Raw genomic sequence first — 19411 nt, 5'->3', positions numbered from 1 at the left:
GGAGGGCTCTATGGATGCTGCCACCCACATGAGCGGCACAGACCCTTACTCTCAATGATGTCCCCGAGGCCTTGGGCATAGAGGAGGTCCTTCAGCCGGGACACCTCCTCTTTGAGCTCACGCACCAGCCGGTTGTTGGGGTCCTCGTTGATGACAGCGTTGCAGCGGATCTGCTTGGCCCGATCAGCATACCTGCGACGGAGGAAGGAGAGCACGGCGAGGTGAGGGGCGGGGAGAGACGAATCGTCGCGCACGGGGGGAGAAAGACCCCAGAGCGTCAGGTGCAGCCTTTGGCAGAAGCGCAACCATCTCAGCTGAATCTCACGGGGTCCCAATTACTCGATTCAGCAGCGACCTCTGGAGGCGCACGCCACTGCACCAGCGACTTTGAAGGGCGACTGAAGGGCAGGCCTCGCGGTGGAGGGTGGCCGGACAGCAAGGTGATCTGCCGTTACATAATTCACTCGCAGTGCGCGTGATTTTCAGCGTGACATAAGTGGTCTCTCCATACAATGACACTGCTGGAGAGTTGAGCTGCTGGTGTGCACCTCTGTCCCTGATGGACATTCCCAGCTGTGCCACATTGAGGGGGTGAAAGGGTTACGATGCTTCCAGGTGCCCTGACTGACAGGGATCCTGAGAAAATTGCGCAGTAATTGTGCTGGAATGGGGTGTCCTGCTGCGGCAGGGCCCAAAGTGAGTTCTTTTCATGGGGTAAAAAAAGACCCGGGCGGCGCCCCTGGTCGTACCTGAGGGTGCTGAGGGTCTCGTCATAGTTTATGTCAGCTGGGCTGAGGGCCGCCACCATAGCGGTTCGGGAGTTTCCCCCTGAAAGAGAGGAGATATGACAAGCCAATGAAAACCCTTCTACTATCTACAGTAGTTACAGGGAGGTCTGTTAACATTTAGGCTGAAGGTAGGTTTATATCTGCTAATATATACATGAATAAATATCTCACTCAGTAATCTGAAACTTTGAAAGCATGGAGAAGAGATTCATACCCAGGTTCTCCCTTAGCAGCCATGTCAACACAGAATCTCTGTATGGAATAAAGCTCTCCACCTTTTTCTTCTTCTTGTTCTGTGCAAAAGATTAGGACAACAACAACTCATTAGGACAAAATCTACATGAATATGAAAAATATGCAAAAAATGTAAAAGTAGATGAACTACAGGTGTACAGGTTTTCAGTCTTCAAGGTCCAGAGATCACAATATACTTGAACTATACTGATTTGCATAAGTACTTTTATTATTTTAATTTTTTTGAAATTCAAGTTTACCTTATTTCCTCCAGAATCCTAAAAAATAAATACAAAAAAGTATTATTGTGAATATATTTTGTGATATTCATATATCTCAGGTGCAATAACTGGACTAGCTCAGAAACCATAGTTTGTTGAAAGCTTGATACTTACCACCTCAGCCAATGCTGAAATAACTTTTCCTAGTGTAGTCAGGGATTTATTGATGTTTGCCCCTTCCTGAGAAAGACCATAGAGGGCAAATGTCATGAGAACTGAAGGCACTGAAGAACACATTTGATAATATTTTACTGTTACTCTTTTTTGGTCTTCTGCTCTTGTCACAGTGTGTAGTAGCAGTCCGTGACCGGTGGAAGACTAACTCACCTTCAGTCTTGTGCCTTTGGCTCCTGTGGAGTCTGCCCTTTCGCTCCCAGCCAGATCCACTAAGCTGATTTTGCTAACCTGAAACATTCACAAGAGAAGTCTCTCACCTCCAAGGGCAGACATCCCAGCTACCACATCACAATCCCACAGTCATGCCACATGCGTCACATGCTGTGTGTTAGCCGGTTACCGAACATTCAAACATTGTCAACGTGACCTCAGCAGCAGCTGAGGATTCCTGTCTTTAATACATTTCATGCTCAAATAGATTTGCCGGCAGTAGGACTAAAGAGCGCTCTCCTCCACTTGTATTAGATGGCCACTTGGACTGTGAGAGCGCCACCTACCTTCTCGGAGGTGTTATCGGTTTCGGCGTCGTGCCGCTTCTGCGTGAAGATGATATTGAAGACGGCGTGGGAGCGGCTGCTGGTCTCGTTCATGTTGGTTGCCGCCACCGTCCTGAGAAAAAAGGCGATGGTGAGATGCCGAAATAAATTTAAAAATTAGTCTTGCAATATTTTCCTGGCCGCACAGAAGCCAGTATGACAGCAGATATTTGGTGCATATAAAATCTACTGCTTGTCATGAGAGCTAAAACTCTTCCACAGCATAAAAAGAGGTCTTCTTGCATGTGTGATGTATAAAGATCGAAAATAGAGTTGAACTCATGACCCATAACCATTTTAAAATGTATCGTCAGTACAGTTGATTATTTCACCAAACCCTCCCTGCTGTGGTGGAGCTCTTATAAGCAAAGGGCAGATTAATTAATTGAACCTCTAGTTCCTAATTCTCAGGCAGATGAAGACTTCACTGCTTGCATGTCTAATTCTGCACGCTGTGCGACGTGGTGCCATTTTTTTTAAAAAACAGACTCTTCTGTGTAGGCCGCTTTCTCTTTGACTCATTACACAGGATAATTGCGTTAATATGTTCTTGGCTAATGGGACAGGTCTAAATCTGTTTGTTAGCAATTTCAGCTGTTTGGCTCAAAGTAACATAAACTAAACAGATGGATTTATGCATTGATGTGAAGTCCTCATTAGTCAGTAATACATTTCTGTTTGATAATAAAAAAAATCATTCATTTGCTTCTTGCATGGTGACACAACGTCTTTCAGAGAAGAACCACAATGTCTTCACCCTCCCCAAATCAGCAGTGGGGATCACGCATGAACATGGCGACAAATAGTCATATTGCCACATTAGGGAGGGAATTGGACATGTTCCGTCCCATGTGGGGTGCCAATTCTTTATTAATTTATTTTTAAAACTTGCTTCACAGCCTCTACAAAACCCTCTATAGTTACATGCCGGCTGTGGGCAGTGCATTTGTCTCCAGGACCCTCACTGATAAAGTACATGGCTGTCAGTAGTGCCCAATGTGCTCCCGGTACTACAATACAATAAGCCTTGCTGTGTCACTTAAATTGAAAGTGAAATGTTCAAATGAAGTTATGCCCTTGTGGGGCCCACTGTGGAACTATTCCGTCAGGAGGAGAATTGTGGCACTGATTTCAGCCCTGCATCAGACGGGCAAGCGGCAATCCACAACCTGGCTTTGTTTCCGGAGTCCATCAGGTCCTGGATGTCATTGTAGGAGGTGACAGCCAGCTTGGAGAGGTCCTCCACATAGGGCCCCATGAGCGGGTGCTCCCTCACGCGCAGGTTCCCCTTGTTTTTAGGGTTGAGCAGGTCCCGAACGCGCTCACAGTAGATCTCCATGTAGCTCACCTGGGCAAAGGGGCGGGAGAATGTGTGAGAGGAGCACCCCGGTCCAGGCAGGGAAAAGTGATGACATCACTACCTCTGAGAGTCACAGGGGGAGGAGACGGGTCGGGCTCACCTCCACCGAGTAGGACTTGCTGTTGTCGTTATTGCTGTCGTTGATTTTGGTGAAGAGGTCTTCACACATCTGGGAGGAAAACAATCAAGCATTTTAGATATGATATTTATTATATTGCTCACATTGTCTGCAATTTCCAAAATGAATTTAAACAGCATTGCCATGTAGTGTCTGTTGACAGAGTATGGATGGAGGTTTATAGACTAGTTTTGTTATAATATGTTTGCTGTACTAGTGTCATGTCTCTCTCCCACCAGCAGGGGGGAGGCCTTTGCATTGTCCTGAAAACACATTGTACGTACTGTATAGCATGGATAAAGACGAACACATGAAAGCACTGCAGTGAGCAGTCTGAGTGTGCTGTATGTCACAGAGTGCACTGTATTCTGTGCGTAATACCAGTGGGATGATGCCCTGTTGGTCCTTCTCCTGTCTGCCCATCATGGTATAGGACTTGCCAGCCCCGGTCTGCCCATAGGCAAAGATGCAGACGTTGTAGCCTTCGAAGGCATGCAGCAGCATCTCCTCCCCAATGTCTCTGTACACTTGCAGCTGGGATGCATAGTTTGTGTCCTCTGGCTGCAAACAGACAACAGGCTGTGTTAGACTTCCACCACTACTCTATGGTCTACACCACAGAGTATCCACCGCAACTGGTTACGCATTTCTGGCTGGGAAACTGTTCCAATTGTATATAGGAGGATGGACATAAAAAAATTTCAGTATATTCAAGGCCTAAGGAACGAATCCACTCACCGAGGTATGTGACCAGTACGAGTAATCAAAGTTGAAACTCTTGTTTTCTTTGGGCTGCTTGGGGTTGAGGATAGCTGAAAGACACGATTTGGATGAGGGTCAGAGGAGTCACACCCGGGCTTGAGTCACCAGCTCTGCAGCCAGTGAGCAAAAGACCTCTACATCCTCTGCACTAAACTGCATACAGTCACAGGTAATTGCTGTCTTATTCAGAGTTTTTGTCTTACTACGGCTTAAAACACAGTATGTAAATAGACAACAGAGTATATAAAAGACAAGCAAACTGCAGGATGATCGCTGTGTATGTACTGGGATTGATCAATATTCAATCACGTTAGCTAGACCACAAGATCACTGGGAAAAACCAAAAGCATTAGAGAAATTTTGCTATACGTTAAGTGGAATGGACTTGTTAAACCCTCTAGGTTAATCTGGGTGAAAATAACAAACATTATGCCTGTAAAGCTCTAAAAGTAAGCTAAAAGACAAGAAACCAGGGAAGCGATGTGTCAGATATTAAGACACCATCCTTTGTTGAGAGTTGTTGACACAGCAAATGTGTGGTAGCACATTTAAAAGATTTATCCAGGGCTTGCTGCAGGATATTTATAGAATCTATTCAGATTAAATACCTTACTTAAGGGTGTAAAGACTCCACATATGATTCAAAGCTGCAAGGAGGAGTCCAGTCCTTAACTAGAGCACCACATAGCTGCTCACATAGCTTTGTTCCCTTAATGTTTATAGCTATTTCGCTGTTGTGACCCACGCCCCACAACAAATCCAACCAATCCCCTGCATTAAAAAAACAAGCTCTTACTGAACTGTTCACCTTGACAAGAGATTACAGTGATTCAAATAAGACTCTTAGGTATCTCTGCTGTTCCTTGTTTGCAGCAAATATCTTCCAAATGGCTTATTTGCTTTAGTTGCATATTTCTCTTTTGGGGAAGAGCAATACTTTGACCCAGATGCCTTCCAACATAAGTGGAAGAAGGACTCACTTGTCTTGAATCCTTGTGGTTTAATTTGGGAAAATGAGCAAATGCTGTGCAATCTGGTTATTTTTTTCTTGATGCTCTCCCTTTCAAGAGAGGTTCAGCCCTCTTGCTCTTGCTTCTTTTGAAATTTGAAATCCTTTTGAAATTTACAAGCGTATATTTTCTCCCTTTGCATGAATACAGAAGGCTGAAAGTCTGAACTTCCTGGTCTCACACTGAAGGGAGAGCCAAGCTTGGCCTCATTAGCAATTTGAGGGGGTGAGTTGTGAGTGAGCAAGTAACAGGTACAGTTAACTGTGGCGCCAAACTGCAGCCTCCAAAGGAACATTTTTCACACCAGTGGCAAAGAGATTTGTGCCATGTGCAAGCAGGATGCAGATTTATATTTCAGAAGGGGGCAGGAGGATAGTATTATTAACATGAGTGATTCTTTCATTGGTTAAAGGAACCCCTTTCAGACTCAACTGATGAGAAGTAACCGTCAACATACAGACCACTTCAGGTTTACTGGGAAGACTGGTCTAAATTGAGACTGACATATTTTAAAAAAATAACTTCAAAAATAAATTAGACGAAAGATACTGAGAGCTAACACTAAGAACAATAAACATAACATTGATACTTATCTTACAGCCTTGGTATGGCACTGCCACAGCAGTACACCACTAGTGCTGATGAATACATCACAGACTGCATATTTAACATACAATGGGATGCAAAATCGACTGAGTCATCAGATTCAGGCTTTTCCCCCCTGGGTCCCCTCATTATTTAATATATGCTAATCTCCTGATTGTACATCATGCAGTGGCATACATTACACATTTAATTTATCCCCCACACAGACAAAATTTCCATTATCGACAAGTTAACAAGATTGCTATACACAGGAATATACAAAAAATACACTGTCAATAAAAATACAGTGTGTACACTCCAACCACCACCAATGTGTAGCATTAATTTGAGAGATGAACGACAGCTATTTTGCACCAGAATACTCATGAATCAGTTGAGGTGGAGAGGAAGGGATTATTAAACCAATGCAAAGCCAAAGTTGCTAGGGGATGAATAGATGGCCAGATTGATAGAGCCAGGTTGGAAATCTGCCCAGTAAACCAGGGATTGCCTACTCTTTGCAATAAGTGCCATGTGAAATCTGGGGTATGGCGCAACCTGGTCACACTGACGGCTTCTTAACATATGTGCAGGCCTAAATCATGATTAAAAACCCTACTTAAACACACAATGTGAAGTCATACAGTTATAGTAAACACATTCCCCTACATTCATATGAAATGTACAGAGAATTAAACCCACTCAACACAACACCACAGCCTGTGCCCTTCATTTTGTGCTTTCTGCGCATGTCACATGCCTCTGGTCTGGGATTAGTCATCCTTCTCTGGGGCTGATTCATTGAGGGGAAATAAGATATAAGAGTGCGGGCAAGATGAAGACTAATGAGGTGGAATCAGTTGTCCGTAACAGTTAGCTCATCCTTCAGTATCACGGGCACGCATGCCCCAACATTGCGCATGCGCATACACATCCATGCACATAAACGCACACCCACAAGCACACACACAGACACACACGCGCACATACATGCACACACACACACACACACAGATGCTCTCATAAAAGTCTGCACGCACAGACTACGCACTGTATAGACAGTACAGAGATCAGATCCCATTTTATCCCATTTTGCTGAACCATTGTTTGTCGTGGGATGCGTATGGCCAAAGAAGGGTGCAGCCTGAAGAGCAAAGGCAGGTGGATCGATCCTCTGAAATCAGATCCCTGTGTCAAAGAGAGGTGACTCTTCTTTCTCCGGGGACTCTTAATAAATGATGAGCATTTCCTGTACGAAGCTCCTGTTGCTGCCCACCGCAAGCAACCCAGCAAAATATAGCACATTGCTAATATCTTTACTATTAGCTATCAGAGTCACAATAATAATTTTAAACGTCAGTTCAAGTGCATTTTACCATCTTGCACATGCACGACACAGTGGTCCATCATTGTTAAATCCCTACTGAAATATATACACTCTGTTTCCATATCTAAATTTTGACTGTAACTATGGTCACAATGCACGGCAGATACATATTTTGGCTCTAGGTGACAGCCAAACCATAAATATGCTTATGAGAACAGTAATAAGCAGTAGTAAATAAAAACCATTTAAATTGAGAATTTAAATTCTTTAATTAAAATATAATATTTTACAGAAATACATTAAATGTTTTTTTTATTTATATCTATCAGTACCCATAAAAAAATCCAGGACATTGTAATGGATATTGTTTCTGAGACCTTAATCCACTGATAAATTTAACTTCTTACAGAATCAGATCTCTTAGAATCAGTAGAATCTAATGTTTCGCTATTTGGATTGCTGTTGTTGGAGTTCTCTCCTTTGACAATATGTAGCTATACATTTCTTTAAAGGATACAGTATATACATAGGGTTTATTCACTTAAGTAGCTTACCAGAGAACTATAATGTAACTTGTGCTATAGCATCTACTTTGAATGTGGAAAAAATGTCAACATTAGCAATGAATGCTAAGAACAATGCATACACAAGTTCCTAACATTTTCCCTTTTATATCACGAGTTGCATTAAAGAAACCTAGTGGTTCATCCTTTTTACAGGGTCACTGAACGCAGACCAACACTTCATTACAGCCAGTCACTTCTTCTTCATCTAATGCTCACTCGACTGCACCGTGCCGGCTGGAGGACATTTTGTTTCATTAGAACGTGCACCGAAAGATAAAATGAAAGAAGGAAACATCCTAGTTTATGGTGGTCAGACGCAGACCTATTTGTGTTTCCTTTAACACTTGAGTTGCACAGGGAGAATACAGGCATAGGGTGTGCGCAGGACCAACGGCAGGCCCTGTGACTTCCCTTTCCTGAGAGAAGGCTTGACTGCATGACTTCCCCGGCATTACACAGTGACGAGGCACTTTGGTGAGGTACGTCATCTCTCCGCAGTGACCCACCGCCAAACTGCAGTGCTAATAAGTCAATCACTGCTGAAGCGGTGGCAAGACTTGTACTTTGTGTCGCATTCATTTTATTAATAAAAAAAAAAGTCTGTAAATGTATTGTGTTGTATTATATATACATATATATATATATATATATATATGATTTGGTAAGATATCACTTGAGGTTATTTTATTGTTGATATCAATGCAGAATGAAAAATCCTCATTCATTCAGTTTTTCCCCAGTGGTAATCCTAACTCATTGTTTAGCATGCATAAACCATGCCTGCTGATAAAGGATGACTATTTGAGGTTAGAAACCATTCACACCGTCAGGTTCACCCAGGAAACTGTTTCTCTAGTGAGTGCATAGCTGTTGTAGGCTCATCATACACAATGCAGCCTGATGGAAGTTTTTCTGTAGCCATGGAAACAATGTAGCCTCAGACAAATCACTTGAGAGGCAGAAAGGTATTTAGCATAATTTGTATAAAACTATGCTTAACTATGCTGTACCTAAACAGGTGTGCATAGATGCTACAGCTAGCAGGCACTTCAGCATCACCACTCATATCATCATGGATAAAGAACTCCACTCGAATCTGAGAAAATATTTTAATTTGATTCTGTCCAATATCATAATTATGTAAGTCTTATTGTTTCCTGTAACTGAAACAGCATCATCTTTTGTTTTCTTCTCTTGTCTTGTCACATTCAGAGTAATTTTAAAAATGGGCCTGTCATTGGATTTAGCTTATCAGTGCTGAAAAACGGCTTTTGCCATTTTTGTGCAGATCAATAACCGCACTTTCAGCATACAATATGTTATTGTGTTCTGCGTTATGATTAATTACATTCAAACCTGGGAGGATTATATCGATCAGAACTGTCGTCTCTGCATTGTAAAGAATCATCTGAAATTTGACCTTGGCATCATTCTTCAAGAACAATGACAATCACCATCAAGCTCAAATTACTAGTCACACTTTCAGGAGGACAGCTCCCGCTACATAATTAGTAGCACCCACATAATTCACTCTTAACAGGCTAATTGATTCTTTTTTTTTGTTTTGTTTTATCCAACTGAATGTTTTCTCTGGGTTAAAATAACAAAGACTTGATGCATGAGCTAATAACAGTTCAATGGACCAGAAACTCCTTTTGAATTTTCATATTTCTTTCACATCGGTAGGAAAAGCTTCGGAATCAGCTTTAGTCCTCAGTCCTATTCCAAACAATACCTTATCCAACAAACTGCAATACCTACAGCCAGTAATGTCACTTTGATTGATTTCATAATGGATCAAAAGAGGTAATACGATGGGTGATGTACTGTAATTACGTTTGGTGGTCATGCACTTCATCTATTAAATAACAGTCATCCTTACTTTCAAATGAAATAAAATATAAAAGGTCTTTTATGAAGAAGTAATAAATTCTTGAGGACATTTATTTTAAATTCACTGGAAAAACTCCAGTGAATTTTAAAGTGATACGCAGGGAATATGTTGGTACACACAACAAAAGGATAGCCCTTACAAGTATGAACACCAACCAAATCATGTCCAACAAAGTCATACCACAGGGCTTCCCTTAATTCGCTTTCCTTATCAGCCAATCACAGAACCTGACCCACCACATAATCAAATCAATTCATATGCAACACATATTCAAAAAATACCTTCTTAGTATTCTAAAATTAACATTTTTAGCAATATGCACAGCAAGTTTTAGCTCTTTCAAGTTTTCAGGAAAACCGGAATAAATGGCAGATTACATGAGCGGAAAAACAGCGAAGTCAGCAACGTCCTCACAGAGCGCATATTTTAAGAATGAACAGGCTTAGAGGTGAGAAGGAAAGCCATGAGATCCATGAATCAAATTAGCAAGAACAAGGGGAGGAAGGAGGGGCTGCGACTGACAGCTTTAACCTCTCAGAGTTAATGATCCTATTTATCTAATAAGAGTGGCCTCTTCACGGTTAGCTCAGACTTGCTGACGGTTCACGACGGTGCTCCCGTGACGAAGCGTAGAGGAGCAGGGGATACAGGGGGACCCCGCCGATGTGGCGGACGGCACGGCGCGTTATCGGGTGCCAGGCCCTCGGACCTTTCTCCTGCCCGTGGAAACTGTGATGGGGCAGGTACGCAGGTGCGTGGCGGCGCAATTAGAGAGGCGGCGCGCCCAGTCCGCCAAAAGGCTTCTGGTTTGAATTTTTTATGGCGCCAGGGTGTTTACTTTCGGCCACGGAGAGAGAGAGAGGCTTCGCTCAGCTCCGCCTGTCGCGAAACGGGCACGCCGAACCGAGATTGGTTCCCCCATTTCCAGGCCGTCGTGAGTTGATTTTCCAAAGGTCTCTCGGGGGTGATTGAAGAGCGCCGCCTCCTAAATCGACTGCCAATCTCCGTGACTATAGCCCTTCTTAGGTCAGGTGCTCTGTTTTGCTGTGAATCGCCATGCTATGAATCACAAAAGCCGCATAAAAAAAAGCATGCGGGCACCCGAGCGGTCACGTCAGCAGCAGGGCGTGGCGCGGTGCGTTGACAGTGGCTCTCACGGCGATGAGGCCAGGCTTTATCATCGCCGGGGCGACGCGCGTCGGCAGTTGCGTCAGCAGGTCCTCTCTGCGTCTGCGAGCTACCGGATCCAGCCTGACTTCAGTCTCTGATTAAGCCCCATTAAAGGAAAGGTCAACAGGCAACCTGCACCATGTTCCCTCCAGGATGGAAACTGTAGTTATTGAAAGGTGCGCACATCTCTGCCTTATGGAAAGGCCCCCCAACAGATTCGAGCACCATTTATTAAAGGGGCAATAAATGAGCTATATTTGTTTCTGGCTGACAGATGGTGTTTGAACTGGACAGCCAAGCTAGGTGACCCTGCCCCACCACCCAACAGCAGCCACTTATACACGCAATCCGCTTCCATTTAACAGTCTATCTGTCGCCACCTTAAAGTCTTTCCGTTAGCCCGAGCTGTATCTGAGTGCGTCATCTCTCAGGTGGTGCGCCATAAGGGGTCCAGCCTTGCAGCTGATTGGGCGGGGCCTGGGTGATGCCAGTCAAGCTCTCACGGATGACTTCCCCAGGCCAATGGGGATGGGAAGTCTGGGCACATGAGTACGTTTGACAGCAGCGATGAAACCCACCAACAATGGGAGGCTGGAATGGAGCCCAGCTTGGCGACAGGACACTGACGAGGGGCTGAAAGTGGGGGGCACAGGCCTGTCAAGGACAGCCTTTATTTTAAGAATTATAGTTTAATCTCATGAGCATTCTGTAGACCAGCTTTGACAGTTTACAGTAAACAAATATGGGCATTACTGTAACAGCTGTTTTAGCACACATAATCATTGAAGAGAAAAATGATTAAACTTTTTTCTCCACGGACCAACAGTTATTATTAAAGAATCATTTTGGCAAGAATTTAACAGGAGCTTTGTTCCTCCTAATAAGAAATAATTACACAGCTGTTTCGCATTTATATTCTCAAAGGGAACTCTTATTAAACTAAATCTTGGATGTTACAGTACTTACCCTCAAAAAGAAAATGCATCCCTAATCTTTCAGGACTCTCTTGGCTGACTAATTAGGTCTGCTTGCAGCTCCTCCACAGGAGGGTAGATCATTGGAGCTGGGCATGTTGACCAATCAGATCACAGCCAGATTTCACATTGTGGTTACCGTATAATTAGCCATTCTCGAGCCAATGTCAAGTACAAAGCAGTGTGTGGGATGCACACAAATCCTGAACTCACTCTTTCCCAGCTCAGGCTGCACAAACAACAGCCCATTTACACCCAGCCTCTGGCCTGCTTCCAGACACTGGTCCCAGATATAATGACATCACCCCTCAGTAAAAGCTGCCTCAGACCAGCACTATTGATTCTTAATGCTTGTGGACAATCACCAAACCCCCATTGCTACAGCCCCTGAGAAAGCAGGTGCATGCCAAGGCGAGTGACAGACAAAACCTGTTTATATCTTCTGGAAGAACATTTGGTAAAAGTGAAAAAGCAAAACTGGCTTTAAGAAAAAGTACTTTCCAATAAGTGCATTATTAAAAATGAATATTCTGAATACTCCACAATTTCTTAAGAGCACATCTTGCATGCTCTACTAAAGCTGGTTCTGCTGCAGAGAAAGGCTCAGAAAATAAATATTTTGAAAGTGCCAATTAAACCACATATTCTTGCAGGTAATCTTGGATTTCAAACTGATTATGTTACCTGCCTGGCCTTACATTACTGAAATTGAATTTCTGTCTGTAAAGAAGTACTACACTCCTACCTTGGAGGGGTATAACTATTTCTCTACTAGTCATGTCTCACTGTTGTCCCTCTGTAAGCATTCTGAGCAAGTCCTGCGATTGTACTCTGGCTCTGCACTTGTAAATTTGTGTCATTTATAAAACTTGCACAAAAAAGACTCCCCAGTGGGAACAAATCTCATAAGGAAATTGTGAGGGGGAACCCATCTTCTGTCTTAATATCAGTTGCTCAAATTGGGCAAAATGGTAGTAGGTAATGGGGAATCTACTGGACAAATAATCATAGTAGCTGAGAAAGATAATATTCAGCCCAAGCAGACATGTATATCAACAAGCAGGTCAGAAGAGCAAAACCTATACCACAGTTTCATCTTGAAGATCAAACACACTTTAAACTGGTGTGATTAAGTTCAATGGTTTCCATTAGCTTACAATCACTCATTTAGCAGAAGCATTAATTACAGATGTCGAACAAAGTTTATTAAATTGAAGCTAAGTCCTTCTAAGATTTGAAGTCAGATTGCCAGATTCAAGCCTGAATTTTAACGATCAAAGACCCACAAGATTTCAAATACTGTCTCCGTGAAACAAAAGGATAATTTAAAAAGTATATTAATTAGAATAAAAAACACAGAGTCCATTTTTCACAGAAATAGAAATGGTTTGCCATTTAGTTAAACTGCCACCTTTGGAGAGAACTAATGCACGGAGAGCAAACATAACTACAGAGTACGCCGATTTCTCACTGCACCACAATGGTAGCTAAAATCTGTCGTGGTAATGGAGGGCAGTTTCAGATGCTGGAGTCCTATGATGTGAGCAATACTGGCAAGAGAGTATTGTGTTTCAGGGAGCTCTCCCTACGCCAATACATGCGTAGCTTCCTTTTGTGCACATTCTATTTCCATTTTATTGTAGAAACAGTTGATCAGACTGAGAGCTTGAAAAAGCTGCAATATCTCAGCCATTCACAGAGATTCAGATTCTCAGAGAGGATTTAAAAATGCTTAAAATGATTCAATTCAACCAACTCCAAGCCATCCCTGTTGACCTCATTGCTTTGACTACCTGACTGTATCAATGGCTGTTTGTTCCCATTATTCTCTGCTGAAGCCCTAAATCAATAAGGATGACTCTTCCAAACAGCACTCAGTAATCTCCTGGATGGCATGCTGACCCCACACAGCCAGTTGCATGCTTAATGGCCAGCGAGGAATCAAGTTAATTTTATTTTACAGCCAAGAGCGTTAGCTCTCCGCGCACGTGAAGCCTCGTTCTTCTGTAACGTGGATGTTTCGTAACACCTCTCCGGGGATAATCAGGCATAGTTAACTTCCTTGTTGATGCCATATGCTTGATTATACATGGCAGGCACGTCAGGGCTAGGTACCGTAGAAGCCCTTTAAGAGCAGGGTCATAAAGAGAGAATGAAATTATACCCCCACAGCTTTACGGCCACTCGAGAGTGCTGTATCGGGACATGGAACTTTCATTAAAATGTGCATAAGAAAACCAAAACAGCAAAGCTCAAAAGGGAACCGTGTTGTCTTCATGCGCACGTCACAATGGGAGGGGAGAAGACGTCCAAGCTAGACCAAGCAGTGAATATTTTAAAAGGCTTCATTCATTATTGACAAAATGGCTTTGCCTAGAGTCGCAGTCTGGAAATCAAATCCCTCTCCAGTCTCTTAACCAGCCAGATCAAGTCTGTCTTCCCAGGAATCTCTCACCCATGGTCCAAAACCGAGAGAGTAAACATCAGAGAAGACGTGACAGAGCAAAATAATGGCCCATGCTAACAGAGGGCAGCACAGATGCAAACATGCTAGACAGTAGGCTACACACACAAGTACCAGACAACCTTCCATTGTTACTAAATGTAACAATGTCTCTTTCATCCATCTAGATGTAACCGATGATTAGACCTGAACCCAGTCCCTAACACACCACAAAGGTGTTTCTATGACTTTACTATACAAAGCTGAATCTTATCTATTGAAAGCCTGACACTACAGACCTGGGAACCCCAAGTAAAAAAAATAAACACTCAGGTAAGAAGAAGCACTTAGGTAAATGACACGGTGGCAAACAAAACCCTCCACTGCACTCTGTTTCAAATGACCTTTGTTTCAGGTTGATCTCAGAGAGGGTTTGGGTTTTCCGGTTCATGCTGCTAGCTCTGAAACGGTTCAGAAGTGGTTGGTGGCTAGCATTGTGGTGTCTTAATCTTTTTCATTCCAGTCAGTGGATGACCGTTTTCAGTGCAGGACTCCATATAGCAACTAAATATTTCAGAAAACCAATAAATCTTCCGGTGCTGGTATTGTGAGCTGAATTAGAAGAACAAGGCCAAGCTGGGAAATGCTGACATGCACTCGGTTTCGCAGGGGAGTTCGGGAAGACTAAGATTAATATAAATGTAAATAAGGCCAGCAGAGTCCTCGGAACACCAGTTCAATCTGGGGACATTGAAATTGGTTTCATTATCAATCTCACGGCGAGTAATACTCTCCAAACCACTATCAGTGAGATCATGCATCGGAAAACCTGGAAAATGTCACTACTACAGCTTCAATGTACTTTCCATACTGTTCGAGTTCATTACAAAAGTCAATGAAGGATATCCATCCATCCATCCAATATCTATACCCGCTTGTCCTGGTCAGGGTCGCGAGGGGTGCTCAAGCCTATCCGAGTGTGCATTGGGCAAGAGACAGGTATAATGGACAGGTCGCCAATCTATCGCAGGGTGTAGGACACATAAAGTAAAACCTTATAATGTACTGCACAAAGACTGAAATTGCAAGTGATGTTACATGACACACATGAAAACTTACATTGTCTGAACTATTGATTCATAAAAAAATCTTTATTGTCAGCCTAAACTGAAATTCCCTATTATTGCCTCAGCAGTATTTGATATGAATTGTAATATCAGATTATTTTGCTATTGCTTTTACTGACACCATTTGATTGCTATCCCAAAAACTCTGGTCACAGCGAAGAAAATCTAACAAAAATAAATTGTTCAAAGTTTTTTGTACAAAACAGTTGAGACAAAAAGCAGGCAAAACTATTTTACAGGACAGTTATCTGTACAACTTTATAATCGGTTATAATCCGTAAGGTGGAAGCATGATTGGGAAGCTGTATATACGACAAGCATATTTCCTACTAAATATATTCCGAAAGCAAATAAAATTGAAGCAATTACACCAACTAGGCCACAGTTTTGATCACACATAATCCTTGTTCTCGAGGACTTAGGCATTTGCAGATTTTTAATTTAATTCATGCCATCCAATGATAGTTGGATAGAGATAGTGAAATCCTTATCTGGGTTAGGAAGGATCACATACCAGTCATGTATGTAACTCAAAGGTTGTTGGTTCGATTCCCAGGAGGGGCACTGCCTTTGCCCCCTCGAGCAAGATATGTAACCTGAACTGCTTTAGTGAATACCCAGCTGCATAAATGGATTGTACGTAAACAATATATAAGCAATGTATATATAATGTATAATGCAATATATAATGTACAGTCACTCTGGATGAAAGCGTCTGCTAAAGGCCTGACATGTAATGAGACGTGCACTGTCCTAATTGAAAGTATTCCAGCTTTTCCCTGAATCAACCTACTGCACGAGCCTTGACTTTTAATGAGTCACCCAATGCTTTTGATTGCTCAGCCTCTGCGCATACATCATTTCAGTTTGGAGCACAATTAGTTGACATCATCATGCCTGACATACAGTTGTTAAGCAAGGCTGCACATGGTATGACATCGACTGACCCGGTGTTCTTGATTGAAAGGTAAATCTAAAAGCATCATGGCTCAGCTCTTTAGACTTAGATCTGACCAATCTGTGCGTACAGTGGGTCTGACTTCAAGCAAGCACGTATGCAATCTCGAAGAGAAAGGAAATCTAACACCGCTGAAAACGATGGACCATCTTTCACCCCCCTGTGAAGAGAAGCAGTTTTGGGTCGGACACTCACTGGTGGTGTTCCCCGACATCTGGATGATGCATTTGCTGTCCTTGCCGATCTCCCGTGAGTTGAAGGGGCGGACCCGCACCGCCACCTTCACCGAGGCTCCTGCCATGGCGCTGCCGACCAAGCTCTCCGCTACCTGTGGGGGGGAGCATAGTATAGGTCCGATTAATGTTCACTGCGCGAACTGGACTGTGCTCTTGGCTATGGATAACTGTACGAAATGAGTATTGTACCTTATCGAACCTGTGTTTTGTAGTTCTTCCAATGACCATGACTTGCACTTTTGTACGTCGCTTTGGATAAAAGCGTCTGCTAAATAAATACAATATAATGTAATGTAATGTAATGTAGTGGGGGAACTGGTGATGAGAGTGCCAAGGCTATGTACACACTTTATACATTACTGTAAAGCACACATATGTATAAATCTGGGACATATTTTGAAAATGTGTTGAAGTATCACATCTGTAATAGTCCAGAGAGATCTCTGATTTGTCCTCTGCTTTGAGTCAGGCTGTCTATTCATAAGAACAATTACTAGCACTTTTGTGGTAAGACCAGAGGAGGTATTTTGATACATTAAACTATGCGAGCTGCCAATGGGTCCATTTTTAAAAATGGCAAATCCTTGTAATCAAGCTTACATGAAATAGTGAAAACAAAAGGTATTTCTGTACTCTGACTAAATTGAAGGCAAACCCAAAATACATAGACAATATGTGCAGTGCTTAATGCTTTGGCACAATAAGACACCTGTCCACATTCAACAACAAAAAAAATTTATGTGTAAAATGTGCTTAATAAATGACTGTATGGATAAACATAAAACAAGCAAAAATACATGCCCTTGCATTATCATCTATTGTCATCACCTGAAGTAGGTTACGTTTTTTTGTTCTGGTCCAGGACTGAGAATGAGAGTGCAGAGAAATTCTCCACTTATCTTTGGCTTGATCTTCCCCTGATATTGTTTTCAGTTTCTAGTTTAATCTTTTTTTCTCCATATTCCTTTAGTCCTTCTATTGCAACCTCCTTCCTGGAATGTGAAACAGACTTCACAATCCATAATATCTAGCTAAATGGCTTTATAAACCATGCAGAATCTGGGCCTACATCAAAGCAAAAAATCTCACAGCAGCAGGACCACAGCCAGTCAATGATAAAATCTGAATAATTGAACTGACCAAACTGAATGGTACACAATGACATGGGCCTCTCTGTCTGGGTACCCCGAGGTGTAGCCCGCAAAGTGACAGCAATGTGGTTCCGTCATGAAAAGATCATGCATGGTCAGCTCAGTTGGGTGCCTTAGATTCCCAGTGTTGGCTCAATAACAGCAACAAAGAAAGTGCAGTCATGGCTAAATAGCATGCTGCAGCCTGGGATTACATCAGTCTGATACCACAGAACCAACAATGTCACAAAAATCAAGGTTCACTCATACCAGTAAGCCTGTCCATAAGAGAGGGGATCTCGTTTCTACCATTACAAGCTGAAAACACCTGTACTGCTGTCATGGAATTATAACAAGCCAGAACCAAATCAAGGACAAATGTGTCTTTCTTACAAACATTATGGAGCTCACTGTATATAAACATGTTGAACACCAACACATTTAAAAATATATAGGTACTTCTTAGCAAACTATAACCTAGTCATCCTGTTTTTTCAGCTAACTAGTAATTTGGATCTTGCAGTGCAGCCTGTGTACTTCAGTTTGTGAAGTCTTCTGCAAACAGTAGTCATTGACACATCCATGCCTGCCTCCAGAAGAGTGTTCCTGATCTGAAACAGGTATTTGGGGATTTTTCTTCAATATGGTGAGAATTCTTTGGTCATCAACTGTAGAGGTCTTCCTTGGCCTATGAGGCCCTTTGTGATTACTGAGCTCACCAGGGCTCTCTTTCTACTTAATGATATTTCAAACAATTGATTTTGGTAAGCCTATGGTTTGGCCTATGTCTCTGATTGCTTTTTCCCCTTATTTCTCAGCCTCATAATGGCTTCCTTAACTTTCATTGGCACAACTCTGGTCCTCATGTTGATAAATGGCAATGACGGACTCTAAAGGCAAGCAAAAGCCCAGAAGCAAGACAGGACACTGAAAGCTCCCTTGTACCTGTACTAAGGTAGCAATTGAACACATCAGACTAATCAGAAACAACTGTGAGGCCACTTATCCCAAACATTATAGTGCCCTGAAATGGCCCAACACAGTATATAATTCCTTTAGTCAACTAGGCAGTAAGACTTCACAATAATAAGCGAACAACGCAGTAAAATCAACAAAGATGTAGTGGAGGTCTGATGCACAAATGCCTACTGTTTCTGACGCTGGCTCTCCCTGGCATCTGTTCTGAGTTGACTGTTTAAAAATTATACTGGAATGCCAGCTAGGAAGCCCCATTCAGATCTAAACAGGGCCAAATTATACATCTGGTCCTTACCAACATTCAGGACAGGAAGTGTTCCATCTACCTTCCGATCCAATGTCACCAAGGAATTCAAGGACAAACCGAATCAGAAATATCAATTAATGCATTTTCATTCTCACCTCCTCAGCTGAGTCCTTAAAACATAAGAAGGAACGGTGTCATAACAGGTCTGAATGTTATCAACGTCATTTATAGGGCTGCGAATAATAATTTAGACAATGTCACACGTGTCCAGTATCAGCATTTGGTCAGGTTGGCAAATAAATGATTTTACTTTACGGTTGAGAGAACTGAGCCGCTAATGGGCTACCTTTTTCGCCATTACTTGATTTGTGATTACTGCTCGCGCCTGCGGATTTTTTAATTGCCACACAAGCATGATTTTGTAGCACTGTCACTATTACATAAAGCACTTTACACGTCACACAGTGCAGTTTATTATTATTATTATTATTATTATTCAAGTGTTTAGTT

The 19411-nt window shown here is 42.5% G+C and overlaps 1 protein-coding gene across 15 annotated transcripts in view; it reads right to left on the bottom strand.

The window, feature by feature from the left end:
- The window catches only part of kif1aa (kinesin family member 1Aa), a 57800-nt gene that overhangs the window by 36541 nt on the left and 1848 nt on the right, over nucleotides 1-19411 (bottom strand). For all 15 annotated transcript variants that reach the window (XM_035413554.1, XM_035413556.1, XM_035413559.1 and 12 more), the window contains exons 2-13: nucleotides 16506-16638; nucleotides 4233-4306; nucleotides 3876-4055; nucleotides 3477-3545; nucleotides 3186-3364; nucleotides 1978-2089; nucleotides 1631-1708; nucleotides 1418-1483; nucleotides 1283-1300; nucleotides 1003-1081; nucleotides 750-828; nucleotides 50-192 (exon numbers count right to left, since the gene is read on the bottom strand). In XM_035413554.1, coding sequence (XP_035269445.1) covers nucleotides 50-192; nucleotides 750-828; nucleotides 1003-1081; nucleotides 1283-1300; nucleotides 1418-1483; nucleotides 1631-1708; nucleotides 1978-2089; nucleotides 3186-3364; nucleotides 3477-3545; nucleotides 3876-4055; nucleotides 4233-4306; nucleotides 16506-16611 — 1183 coding nt within the window. In that variant the 5' untranslated portion in view covers nucleotides 16612-16638. The remainder of the gene's footprint in view (nucleotides 1-49; nucleotides 193-749; nucleotides 829-1002; nucleotides 1082-1282; nucleotides 1301-1417; nucleotides 1484-1630; nucleotides 1709-1977; nucleotides 2090-3185; nucleotides 3365-3476; nucleotides 3546-3875; nucleotides 4056-4232; nucleotides 4307-16505; nucleotides 16639-19411) is intronic.

The sequence above is a fragment of the Anguilla anguilla genome, chromosome 4 (genome assembly GCF_013347855.1).
Source record: "Anguilla anguilla isolate fAngAng1 chromosome 4, fAngAng1.pri, whole genome shotgun sequence".
Lineage (NCBI taxonomy): Eukaryota > Metazoa > Chordata > Actinopteri > Anguilliformes > Anguillidae > Anguilla > Anguilla anguilla.
Note: the sequence above shows the minus strand (reverse complement) of the source record. Positions and strands in the feature narration are given on the sequence as shown.